The 13,791-nt window shown below is 51.0% G+C and overlaps 1 protein-coding gene across 1 annotated transcript; it reads left to right on the top strand.

Annotated features, from left to right (window-relative positions):
- Window positions 1–10,735: 10,735 nt before the first annotated feature.
- Window positions 10,736–11,611, top strand: LOC119382131 (mucin-7-like). Its single transcript, XM_037649862.1, has one exon. The coding sequence runs from the start codon at window positions 10,736–10,738 to the stop codon at window positions 11,609–11,611; it is 876 nt and encodes a 291-aa protein (XP_037505790.1).
- Window positions 11,612–13,791: the final 2,180 nt, after the last annotated feature.

The following is a 13,791-nucleotide window of genomic DNA, read 5'->3' as shown; positions in this document are numbered from 1 at the left end:
TGGCGCTTCGAGGGCGAGCGCGCCCGTCTCGGCTTCCCTTGGCGGCTCTGTATTTGGCTGTGCAGCGCATGACCGTCAGAAATACCCTGCAAAGAGATGCGTAGTACCATTTTGCCATTTTCCGATTGCCATTTTGCGACGCAGCCCGGCTGCACTCCCGCACGCTGAGCCATGCTACCGCGAAGGAGTAACTATTGTTGACTAGCCGGACGGCACATACAACCAGTGTTTAAGCCCCATTATACCTAGGTGCATGTGTTCGCGAAGCGCTAAGACCGCGAAACTGCAAACGATCGGAGGAGGGCCGTATACAAAGTACAATGCGGGGATTGCGACGCCACTCACTTCTGTGAAACGGGCAGGAAAAGGTCAACGAGGCTTAAAGAACACAAAGGGTGTGTTGCTAACAGTGTTGCGGAATGGGCGCCTCCGTTCCATTCCAATTCCACTCCGGGGAATAAGAACTTGCCGCAATTTCATTCCTTTCAATTCCTCCGAATGAAAAAACTTAGCCCATGCCCACTCCGGGAATGGCCGGGCAGTTCAATTCCATTCCTGTCATTCCTCAACGTAGGAAAGGCATCTTGATAGTTTTATCGAGTTAAGAATGAACGCCCCATAATGCTTATGTCATCAGATACATTAAGAACTGCAAAAGTAGACAAAACACGTGACCAAGTCCGAGTGATAGTAGCTTGGTGACTTATCTCGTGTAGTACAACCGCCCTACCAATTCCCATAGGAGCAGTTCTGCCGCTGCCTATAGTATCTGCATGGTCAGCACGTTTGAACGAATGGTGATGTTTTAATATTGTTTAACAGGGGGTTGTGCCGTAAGGGTGGGGGGGGGGAGGTATGCCACCGCCGTAGTTCGGCACGACGGATACCAACGGCATAGAGCCGAGGTTAAGCGAAGGATAGAGGCAAACTTCGGAGCAACACAGTCTATATAGAAGTTTTCAAGACTGCGATAGTAGCAGCACCTGTTGTAACCCAGGAAACTTCCGGTTCTTCATTGATCACTCTCTAACACCGAAGCGGAAAGCGTGTTTTTAAGTTGTCAGAGTAAGGAAAGACCCTTTTTCCGCCTTCAGATAAAAGGAAGGCGGATAAATTAGGGACTAACTCTTAATATTGGGTATAGAATAAAAGCATCTATATTTGAAATATTTGGCTAGGCACAGGGTGAGAAGTGTTGAAAATCTGCGGGCTACCCGTCCACGGCTTTTGTTCCCTGCCAATGTTACGTCAGTGCACGAAACCGGAAGCCGTCCAGGGTCTGTGTTTGTAAACAGCGAAACCGTCTATGAGGACATAATTGTAGCGGGCGCGTTGCTTATAAATGTACCGCGCTTCTAATCAGCAGCAAAGCCATTTGAAAAATACTGCGTTATTCCTAAACTTGAGGCTCTGACTTACTAATGCTTGAAGTTTGAAAAACAGCGCGTAGACGAAAACGTGCTCTATTTTCAGAAAAAGACGTCATTTCATTCCCATTCCATTCCTTGCAAAATACGCTTAATTCCATTTCCATTCCATTCCTCCAAGCATTGTCCCCACTCCATTCCCATTCCATTCCGGGGTCGCGAAAATGTGGAATGATTCCGGAGTCATTCCAATTCCAGAGTGGCAACTCCGCAACACTGGTTGCTGAAGCCACCCATGCAACCCATTCTGAGAAAGGAGCTTGTTGAACCCTGCTGGATGACATGGGGTTCTTTAACGTACACCTAAATCTAAGTGCACGGGCCTCAAAAATTTTCGCCTCCATCGAAAGTGCAGCCGCCGCGGCCGGTATTCGATCCCGCGACCTTCGGGTCAGCAGTCGAGCGCCATAACCACTAGACCACGGCGGCGGGGCTACAAGGACGTACAGTCGCGCTCAATATGAGTTGCAACGTGGCGGCCTTGGTCAAAGAGGACTCGAGCCTACACAGTGACACCAGCAAAAAAAAAAATAATTTGGCTAAGTAAATACCGGGTTCAGTAAATCAAAACAGTCTTTGGTTCGCAATTTTTTTTCATGGCGCCGCCACGTTGATCACTGGCAATTTGTTGCAACTCATATTGGGCGCGACTGTATGTGACTAGTGAAATGGTCGACCTCCGCTCATATGTTGCGGCGCTTAGCCGTTTGCCCTCATAGGGAGACAGAAATTAGCGCCTTCTCTTCTTCTCATGAAGCACTAGATGCCACTTGTGTCCAGTGAATATTGAGGATGCCAGCTGCATAAGTGGCGGAATGTTTATGTTCTTTTGTTTATAATAGAAAACTTTTTACAGTAATAGTAAACATTTTACAATCAGGATTAAGCTGTATAGACGGCGGAGACGTCTTAAACACGAAGTTATTATGTCTTGGGCCGAAGTAACGCGTGGTGATACATGACGGCTTGCCGCCGACGTTTCGTTCCCTTGCACCTGTATCGGCAGCATGGAGTTGCTTTGGACAGAGTCTACCGTCTTGTTACCTAAAACGATGAAGTGATTGTGTGCCGTATAGGCTAGGAACGAAGACATCGCACCATTCCCATGAGGAGATCGCATGTGCAGGCTCATACGAAATCTCTGTAGACTCCCGAGAAATCAGGAACTAGCCGTCACTCTCGTGACGGAACATAAAGGGCTCGGCAAATATATCTTAGAGTGGCATTTGGGGACTATGAAGTGGGCGTGATTGGGCAGACATCGAAGTCCTCGCTTCCACAGGCAGAAAATCTGGGGAGATGAAGGGTTATTTAAGCGCGGTACATCGTCCTGCTTAGCAGTCTAGTCTAGTCCAGCATGCCTTAGAAGCTGAACCTGTAGGAACTTAGCGTCGCCCAACATAGCCCGGCCGCCTAACCTTATCTGAACGATTAGTTGAAAAAGAGACGTCAAACCAGCGTCTGCAACAAAGCCTACTGTATAAGCCAACCTGCTGTATAGGTTACCTGCAGAACTAGACTCTCAGGGACAAAATGCGCTGCAATCCCATCCGACGCAAGAAGACTCGCCTGCACTCTGCGCTATTGCTGGACTTCCTGGCACTTAGGGCATACCAACGTTGCGTGCTCATCCGTATGCCAGCTTTTGTTTACTTTTGAACTTTTGTTATAGTTAGCCGCTGTTCAGCATATGCTTTCCAACTGTTAGCCAATTGCTATTCGCGCTTTGTCCTATTTTTGGTATACATTATTAATTTATCGCTATTTGCATTGTGCCGTAACCACTGATCAATCTGAAGTATATGTGTGGTATTTGCTTTTTTATTTGCCATTGTGTATGTTATTCTGTGCATCGCTGTGCAATACATTAACATCTTGTTTTTTTCTCCCGAACTCTGACCCATTTACTGAGTCTGCTTGCGTACTGAACATACCAAAACCTACAGGATTGTCGTTCTCCGACGACGACTTAGCCCCGACGACGTCTGGTGACCCCTTGTGACACGTAGGTTCCCCATTTACCAGGAAGGGGAGGCAGAGCGTGGAGGGCTATTGGCAGATGCCGGAGTAACAGCTCAATAAAAGAGGCAGAGGACATCATTTCGTCGTCTTTCATGTCAAATTTGGAAACGCGTTGACGCATGGCTTGTTCCAGCAATGCACTATATTTTCTAGAACAACATGCAGCTGGTAATTGGGGCTCTCTGCCCTCAAAGTTTCTATAATGCCTTTAGTTTTTCCGGTGAGCTGATATTTCAGCAATCACTTATTGGATGAGGGTTGCAACGTGGGCTTGTTGGTTACTCATATGAACAGCTTTTGGTGTAGCGCGAAAGGAAACACGGACACGAGAAGGCACAAAGGAACACCACACAGCGCTGTGTGGTGCTCCTTTGTGCCTTCTCGTGTCCGTGTTTCCTTTCGCGCTACACCAAAAGCTGTTCACTTATTGGAACACACCCTAATTTTTCGTTCCTGCCCGAGAGGCGAAGCCACATTGCTAAGGAGACCTAATGTACCAGCCATGCTGCTTTGCCAATATTGCTTCCTTCTGCCGATGACTGTGCCACTGAGAGCGGTCTATTGTAGAAAGCATGACGAATGCATTCTGCTATATATGTAAATCTGGCTAGAATAGTTTCATTTCTATTTGTGATTGAGAGCTTACCTAGCTTATCGCTTTGGAATACTACTATTAGTAATAATTTTTGCAGTTTTACGTGCCAAAAGCACGATATTATTACGAGGCACTCCGTAGTGAATGGCTCCGCAAATTCCGAACGCATGGAGTTCCTTAACGTGCAGTTAAATCAAAGAGGCCCCTGCAGTTACATAGGCCTCCAGCATTTGCCTCCATCAAAATGCGACCGCTGCCGTCGAGATCGATCCCGCGTCATTGCCGTCAGCAGTCGAGCACCGTACCTACTGTACCTCAGCGGAGGCTTGCGTTTTACAAGTTTTGCTGGGTTGCTTTGTTTTCTAGTCTTTTATCTACGCGAACATAAGGAGGAACAAGGCGTCTATATTTTTTGTGTATTCCGACTGTCTCTGTCACGTACGTGGTCTCGTAACTCAGTACTGTAATTCTTTGGCTAGGCGGCATTGAAAGATCTTGTGTGAAAAGCGAATATCACATGAAGTGCCTGAATGAATGTCTGTGCAACTCTGAAAAGGAAGAAATATCTTAGGGGCTATGATTAGCAAAACTTCGCGTCATGATGTAGCATCGTGTAGCAGCCTACAGGTTAACTGGAAATTTCACACTTGGTCTGGTCATGGTCTGCAATCAAGAAAACACGTCATAATTTCCGCGCACCTGCAGTTAATCCTAAAGTTGCACTGCACCGCGCATTAGTAGGCTCCTCAATCGATGTGCACGTTTGCTTAGTTTTCTTGCAAATAATCTACTAGTAGCGCTTTCTAAGACGAAAGGGTAACAGTATATTTTTAGAGCAACGTCTAGTGGAAAGGCGGGCAAACTACCTGGCATACAGACAAAATTACGTTGTACTACGCTCCAGTGCGCAACAACAGAAGACGAGCTTGGCAACTTCGTCTATGACACAGCTCATACGCGTATGTAAGTCTGCTGGACTTAACGCTTCTTCTTATTTCTTTCTGCAATAGTAAGCGGGCACATTTCGTGGGGCGAGTTTATTCCTACCATGAGAAGTATAGCACATAAGAAAAATGAGCGCGTACGACGTACATTTAATTGTATCGCCGCTTTCAACAAATTTTGATCAATTAGAGTGTCGTTAAACTAAAAGAGTTATAACGTTTGAAGTGGATTCTGCTCGACCGAATATGTAGACGAAGTTTCGAACACGCACGGAAAAATAGGAACGCACAAGTGCGCCGTGAAATATCCAGGTTTAAATTTCCGTGCATTACTTTCTATTATACCTTATATCTACTGAGTAAATTTATGTTTTCTAAATGAGTTCATGACGTGGCGTAACTGAAATGATCAAGTGATAGTAACGTGAACACACGCACTTTTGCACATGAAGCTTTCGTATCGGAAAGTCGCAGCAAGATTTATTTTCAGTAATTATATAAAGCATGCATGCGAATTTGAAGCGCACAATAGGAATTAATGTTCCAGTTGAACTGCTGGAGAGAAATTTTGGGGGCTTTCTTGTCAGGAAGCGTGTTATGTAGTAACGCCGTGTCAATAGAATTAACAGCGAAATGTAAAATTTCCGTAGGACTAGAGTGCTATTTGAACAACTGTGACCTTCTGCGAATGAGTGCCAAGCACTGCACTTCGTTTCCAGAGTGGCATAGACTTTCGTTCACTGAACTGGCCTTGCTCTACGTACAAGACTCTTAACTATTTCTCCCCGCAATGGTAAGCGGGAACATTTCACCGGAGAGGTGCTACAAACGTTGAGAACTGTAACAGAAAAACAATTATGTATTTCATTAGATAACTGTATTTAACAGACTTTGTGCTTTAAGGGTGTCATCCTGATACTACGAAAACACAGAATTTTCTTGTAGAAGTAACTACTAATATCTCTCTCTCTCTTTAAATATTTACACATAAGCTCGCATGCCAACATCTACGTATCAAATATATATATATATATATATATATATATATATATATATATATATATATATATGTGACGTATAAAGGCAGTAATCTCTGGTAGAAGCCGTCGAAGAAGAGGTGCGCGTGCAGTAGAATAAAAGTATGGCGTATGAGCCACGGCCCGTCTCTCATTCCTAGCGTCACACAAGTCGACAGGATAAAGACCTGGCAGCCACTTCATCAGCCGCACATCATCGACAAGCAGTAACAAGACGCTCTGACCACACATGGACTGGCGAAGCAGGTACTAGCTGCACCCAGTTACCACCAGCATGGCAGCATCATCGACAGACCTTGCCATCCCACAGTACGCCGGATCAGCGGACGATGGAGCCGTAGAGGACTGGTTCAACCTCTTCGAACGCCACGCTGCCGCTGCATCATGGACGGAACGGGACATGGTCGTCAATTTCAACAACTACGTCACCGGTGAGGCTTTCAAATTTTACCTCACACACATCTTTCAAAACGACGAATCTTGGAAAAAAATCAAAGCAGAAATGATTATTCGATTTAAAGAATACGATGAAGACTTCACAATAACCAATCAATTGGAGGCCTTTCAACTCGCTCGTCACAGGAAAGAGAAGCCTTCACGCAGCAAGCATTTTTCCCAAACAAAACCTCATGTGAGAAAATCGTCGTCGATTGCCCCATGTTATGAGCACACTGATAACAGGAAGCGCATTCGAACGCCGAGCATGAATGCTCAATTTTCAAAAGACAAAGCAAGGCCCCAGTTGACTGAAACGCATCCATGGCTTTTTCCGAAAGGCCCAGCCTTCCACCGGGATTTTCATCTGCACAAAAAATCGGCATCTTCTACCTCTTCACTGCACCAAGCTACACGAGGCGTTATTGAACCACCCAATGCAGCTGATTCGTCGTTTCGCATACGTGACGCACCACCTGGCTTTGTATCAAGTGGCTCCTCTGTTCTTCGTAACGACTACCACATACATCAGAAGGTCACTACGTTCACGACAGATGAGCTGACGCGTCGGGAAAGTAATCGACCAAACCACGACCTTTCTCTTCCCTTGAAAGCCTCAGAAAAGTTTATTTCTGTTATTCCGCAAAAAGACGAAGATTCGGAATTGGGTCAAGCCATATCTGTTGCGGTAACTTCCAGCCCTCAACCACCGGAATGTCGAAGCGATGTGGATTCACCATACAGCGCCAGTTCCAACAATGAAAACAAAAGCGTAGGTGTGACTTCTGATGACAAAAGCTCCTTTCAGACAACTACCTTCGGTGAACGGTTAATTATTACTGAAGCTCCAGATGCACTTGACATATCGTGTCGCATGCATGGCCCACAATCGGGTTTGGCATCACCTCACGTCAATATTACCGATAAACGTGACGACACACCTCAAAAGATGCCTACACTCACTCTCAACGAGCTGGGGAACCTGCACAAAGCCAGACCACACCACGACTTTCCAGAGCAGGGTTTTTCGTCGGATGTTCTCACATTGATAGCTCCGCAAAGTGACACGCATTCACAATTGACCAAGCCTTCCCTGCCTGACAAGCAACACAACAGCTCACCGTGCGCCAGCTACCCAGTGGACATCACATCAACTTGCGAAGAAAATCAGAGTCATGTTCCTCAAGGACTGCCTCATCAGCTAGACCAGCACAAGCAAGTCGACGAAATCAAGCGACTACAACGCACACTTCAACATGTGCAACGACGAAAGAAAACGTTATCGAAACCTCGCTCACGGCTTGAAGAAGATAGTCTGAAAAGAAGCCCGAAGAGAAGACACCGCCGAAAGGACCATCGTCATGGACCCCTTCTGCACCAAAGATCAAGATTGTGCCTTCGATCAAAACAACTGCGACATCACCACATAAAACGCCCCAAAAGACATGAAAGTACCCCTTGTACTCTGCAGGAACAGAGGCAGCGCCCAGTCAGCCTCAATCAACAGGCACGCAAACTGCATGCACGGGTTCTGTGCCACTCACAACGAAGAATACGACGCCTACGAAATCAGAGCTGTCGATCCTGCAGAGACTTCGAAACTCGTCCATTGCTCACTCGAATACCAGCTATGTCATCATTAGTGTCCATGTTCAAGGTATGCTTATGTTGTCCCGAACGCAACAGCCAGCCTCGCCCACCAGAACTCTCCTTGATGTCCCCGGACGGCTGGCCTCCCCTGTGAATCTTTTTGTGCTAGTTTCACGGAACTCCCTTGTGACATAGAACTACTCCGCGTTTTGACATTTCAGCTTTAACACTCTGCTTGCTTATGTTTTGTTGTTAAACTCGCGCATTCTTTCGGGGGGAGGGGGAATCCTGTGACGTATAAAGGCAGTAATCTCTGGTAGAAGCCGTCGAAGAAGAGGTGCGCGTGCAGTAGAATAAAAGTATGGCGTATGAGCCACGGCCCGTCTCTCATTCATAGCGTCACATATATATATATATATATATATATATATACGTAGATGTTGGCATGCGAGCCTCCCCAGAACAAAATTTCTGTCAACGCTACTGCCTGATATAAAAAGGATATTTACGGAACGTTTTGACAGATCCTACGCATAGAGGACATAATTTTCATGCGTAGCAGTCAGCGAGGAGACGCTTATGTCGCACCTCAAGCCAAGTTGTACGAGGTGTATCGACGCCTTTGTGTCGACGGCCTATGTCGCACCTCAAGCCAAGTTGTACGAGGTGTATCGACGCCTTTGTGTCGACCGCCTAGTCGAGTGCATATCGTGGGCTTACCAGTCGCGTTGACTGACTGGCCTCTAGAAGATAGCTCATGGTGTTACGTAACGCCGGCACTCACGTTACAGCACAGACGACACTTCTATCTAAATTAAGTGCAAGCAGCGTTCGTTGGCGTACCCCTGCGGTGACCAGCAATGGTAGACTACAGCTAGTTGAGTCATAGAAGTACACGTATGTAGGCGTTTGTTTGCTACACTGAAATGCCCAACTGTAACAAACGTTACTAAACTGCTCAGCGCGAAACGTAGCCACAGTACACACAGAATTGACAAGGACCAACGCAGCGCAGCCAGCGCTCTTCCGCGTCAATTTTGTGTGTACTGTGTCTTTTCTTGGGCTGAGCAGCTAATATTGAAATACCAACTAGCCAGGCCCACACTTTACTTCCGTAACAAACGGCGTGTATTTTGTTTGTTTAATCCAAGCAATGCGTCTAACAGAGTTTTAAATGTCTATTTTTGCTGTCCTTGGTGGATGTAGACTGAGTCACCTCTGGCGCACACCCTCATATCATTGACCGTGGTATGCGGGTATGCGCCAAACTTGGTCGTGATAAAGGCTTTCATGGCGTATGTGTAAGGCATATGTCGTAGCAATCATGTAATAAGACCAGGAGAGTACTCAAACGTATCGGATTCGACTAGGCGTCGCCTTCACTTCGACGTTACGCGCACCTTATCGGCCGTGCGGACAGCCCGAAATGTGAGCGCTGCCAAGTAGATTAGACTTTTGACATCTATTGTACGACTACCCTCTATACGTGCCCCAAATGAAGACGCTGGCTTCAACGTTGGCAGGCATCGGTGTGAAAACTCTCAATGAAGCTACCGCGAAGGAGTGGCTATTGTTCACTAGCTGGACGCTCGCTGTTAAGCTAATAGAGACGATATTGTCAATACACATTTGCGGCGAGGTGAACCTGAAAGGAATATATCTTGCTAGCAGATCGGCCAACAGGCTCTTTATTTAATACAATGAAATTCCGTGGGCCGGGAACTTGACATCGCTCCATTGCCATGAGTAAATCGCAGGTGCAGAATGCACGCGAAATCTCATTAGACGACGGAGACGTGAGGAACTCAGCCGTCACTCTCGCCTCAAGATTGAAAGGCGCCTGGCAAATATATTTTAGGGCGGAGTTATGAGCCTAGAAAGTGCGCGTGATTCGACACATGTCGAGGGCCCTACTTTCCCAGGTAGAGAATCTGGGCAGATAAAAAAATTCACCCCACCTCCCCGAAGGCAATCGTGAGGAAATGCGAATGCGCGCCGCCGCTTGCGTGCCGCGATCGAGAGCGCGGCCGGCAGCGGGATCGGCCCGGCGCCGCTGCTGCTTGGTCTCGGCCTCGCGCCGCTTCACCTGAGGATCGGCGGCTCGGCGTTGACGTGTCGCAGCCGCTTCGCTAGCACGCAATTCGGCGTTCTGGCTCGTCGTTGACGTTGCTTGGCAGCATGTCGAACACGTATTTCGTGGTCTTCGGCTCGGCGTTGGCGTTTCACAGCAGCTTCCCGAGCACGGAGTTCGGCGTCGGCAGCTCGTTTCAGGCGCTTGCGTTCGGCATCACGCGCTCTTCGCTTCGCAGCCTTGTCTTCCACGTCAGCCATCTCGCGCCAGCGAAAGCCGGCGAACGGGTCGAGAGAGAGCAGAGCGCGCGCTCCGCTCCATTTATATACGCTTGCGAGCGAACGAACGGGAGAGTGGGGCGCCCGCCGAGAGGAGAAGCGCCGAAGCACGCGCCTACCCTCGCCCACACTCTCCCACACACGCGGGAGCTCCGCCGAGCTAAGTTTGTTCCTTCGTATAGCTTTTTCATGCCACCCGTGCGTGCTTTGTTTTAATTTTCTTGAACAAGCGCCTAGCGCGCAGCCCTGATTAGGGCTTCAAGATCAATGTAGCCCCCCCCTTAATCCACCGCCTTCCATGACAGCACGTGCTGTGGTGCCCTTTCACCCTCTGTGATGGAGGACAACCTGCCCCCGGGCTTTCCCCCGGGCTACACCTTGAGCGGCAACACCAGCCACTCCAAGGCCTACGACCTTCTTGTGAAGAAGGCAGCAGGCCTCGTGCGACAGGAGGATGCACAACGGGCCGGCCCACCTCGTCTCTCAACCACCACCACCACCACAGCAAAATGTCGCACGAGGAAATTGAGAGACGCCACTAGCCTCCTGCGCAAGGGGGAGGCTCCGAGCACTCCCAGGCGTACTCGAAGGGCGACGAAAACCTCGGCCTTCCCGCGGCGCACACCACGGGCGAAAACAGGCAAGGCAGAGAACGGCACAAACCTCCCTGCTTCCATCGACGTCCCCCCTCAATACGAGGCAACACAGCAGACGGCCGCCGCCATTTTCTTGCCGCAAACATCGTCTGCCACCGCCATTGAAGGAGCCCCCGTCATCCCTCCACTTCCCAAGAATGGCAAGGAATGCAACAAAGGAGAGACAGAGCTGGAGGAAAACCTGTCTTTCCTCCCTCGCCGAGAGAGCTACAGGAACACCAGTCACGAGTTCCCCTCCTCGTGCTCGCACGTCACCCCGGCGTTCTCCTCTCCCGCCGTCTCAACCGCGGAGAGCAGCCCGACCGGTTCCCCACCTGCCCCCTCCGCAGCAACTGCCTCCCCACCTGAACAAGCTCGAGAGGCCGCGGCCACTGCAAACAGCCCGGGAGCCCTTTCCCCTCCTGCCCCCAGCACTGATGTCATGGCGACAGCGAAGAAAGGAAGCAAACAGCTGACACAACAAGCAGCACAAACACAAGCGAGCGGCGAGGCCCCCCCCAAAAAGGAGCCAGCCCCTCACTCGCCCAAGCTGTGTATTGGGCACCCTAACTACTGAAACGGAGGCAGCAGCCTTTCCCCTGCTCCCCCCTACCGGTGCCCCCCCTGGCACCCCTCTGTGCGCCCCACTTGTTTCAGCTCCACAGAGTGCCCTTGCAATACCGAAAACGAAAGCAAGTGCTCAGAATGCTGCTGCGCCTCACCGCCCCGCACCCCGGGCCAACGCCCGCGGCCCTGTGGAGACGGTCCTGTACCGGCCCAGGAACAGGAGAACAAACTTTCGCTCCTCCACACAGGAGGCCATCTCCTCGTTCCTGGCCACAGTAGACCGTGTGGTTCGTGTCCGTGTCAATTTCCGACGCAACGTAGTCGCCGCAGACACGCCCACCGGCTCTCCACTTGACCCGCTGCTCAGCATGCATCAGCGACATATGCGGCATCGCTGTGCGTGCGAGGCAAGCCGCAAACAACATGTGCAGCGGCATCATATTCGGTGTTGACACGGCACTCGGAGAGGAAGAGATCCGGGAGAACATCTCATCGAACCTCCCTGTTACCTCATGCTCTCGTTCCGGGCACAACATCATCGTCCGCTTTGAGGGCAGCAAGCCACCCACGGAGGTTGCCCTATACAAGCAGCGCCGTACCGTCAAACCACGACGCCCGCGGCCTGTCCAGTGTGGCCGCTGCCTACGGTACGGCCACGTAGAAGCGGCTTGCACTTTCGACCAGCCCTGCCTCCGCTGCGGGCGTGCCCACGAGCCCGCCGAATGCACAGTCGCAACACCGAAGTGCATATACTGCGGCGACAAACACCCCGCCAGAGAACCACGCTGCCCTCGCTGGCAGAGGGAGCGCCAACTGGCAGAAGCCCGCGCCCAAGCCAGGAGAGAGCCGGAACACCAAGAGGCATATCCACAACAGGGCGCCAAGAAGGCCTCAGTCCCGAGCTCCTTCAGGCAGACCCATGCCTCCCAGCCAGTCAGGCAGGGCGTGCTCTTCGCTGACATCGCCGGCGGTCACTCTGGGAGTGACTCATCGGCAACACACACAGCTCCCAATGATCATTCCACCAGTGATCGGCGCGAGTCGGCGATTGCCGTGCTAGCGGCAGCAGTGAGTACAGCGCTGGAGTTCCTCCCACCCAGCTCTCCTGCCTACTCGCTGTGCGCGGCGGCCCTCGCCACACACCAGGCCCTGAACCAGCATGGCGAGTAGTCCACACCACCGCCCCAGGCCGCGCATCCTGCAATGGAATTGCCGTTCGCTGCGCCGCCATCATGCTGAGCTAGCGGATTACCGGTCTCTGCGCAACTTTGACATTTTTGCTCTGCAGGAGACGCGCGCCCGCGCGGAGGACCTCTCGCTTCGTGGCTTCATCGGCTACAGAGGCCCTGCAGTATACGCGGAGAACGGCTGTTCGGAAGTGCCTTGCACGGATGCCGATCACGGCCCCGGCGCCCCCCGAACTGCTCTGTATGTGCGTGCGTCCATCGCACACGCGTGCATCTCCTGCGAGCGGTTCTGTGACGACGACGTGGAGTACGTGGCTGTGACGGTTCGCATGGGTGGTGTCGATACCTCGGTGGCATGTGTGTACGTCCGTCCGAACGTCAGCTGTGACATTGCTTTCGTGCCACACCTTGCCGCGGCGCTATCAGCTGACTGTGTCGTGTGTGGAGACTTCAACGCGCATCACAACAGCTGGGGCTCCGCCAAGGTAGACCTACGCGGCCGGTGCCTGTCGGACGCGATTGCCACTGCAGGCCTCGTTATCCTAAACACCGGCGAGCCAACTTCCGTCCGCCGCGGAAGCCGCCCTTCCTGCATCGACCTGGCACTGGTGTCACAGTGCTGCGCCTACTCGTGGACACGAGCCCATGACACCGCCGGGTCGGATCACTACCCCATCCTCCTCTCCCCCACTCATCCGAGTCGCGGGGCGACGCGAGTGTACGATGTGGTGAGGTGGGGTGTCTTCCGTGAGCTGTGTTCTTCCCGACAGCCCGCGGGTGACTACTTCTCGCACGTAGCTGAGTGCGCCCGCATGGCCACTACGCGCTGTGTAGTTCCAGCCGTCTCCCCATGCCCTGACATTAAGCTTCTGAACCTTCGTGCTGCCCGTCGCCGCGCACAGCGCCGTGCCACTGGACGGAACCAAACCGTATTGACGCTGTGTGCAGACGACAAGCGCGGCGCCTCAGGCGCGACAGCTGGACGGGTGTCTGCTCGTCTCTG

The sequence above is a fragment of the Rhipicephalus sanguineus genome, chromosome 2, assembly GCF_013339695.2.
Source record: "Rhipicephalus sanguineus isolate Rsan-2018 chromosome 2, BIME_Rsan_1.4, whole genome shotgun sequence".
Taxonomy (NCBI): domain Eukaryota; kingdom Metazoa; phylum Arthropoda; class Arachnida; order Ixodida; family Ixodidae; genus Rhipicephalus; species Rhipicephalus sanguineus.
Note: the sequence above shows the minus strand (reverse complement) of the source record. Positions and strands in the feature narration are given on the sequence as shown.

Excerpts from the sequence above, each read along its gene's own strand:
- LOC119382131 (XM_037649862.1), top strand. The coding sequence starts at position 10,736 with ATGGAGGACAACCTGCCCCCGGGCTTTCCCCCGGGCTACACCTTGAGC.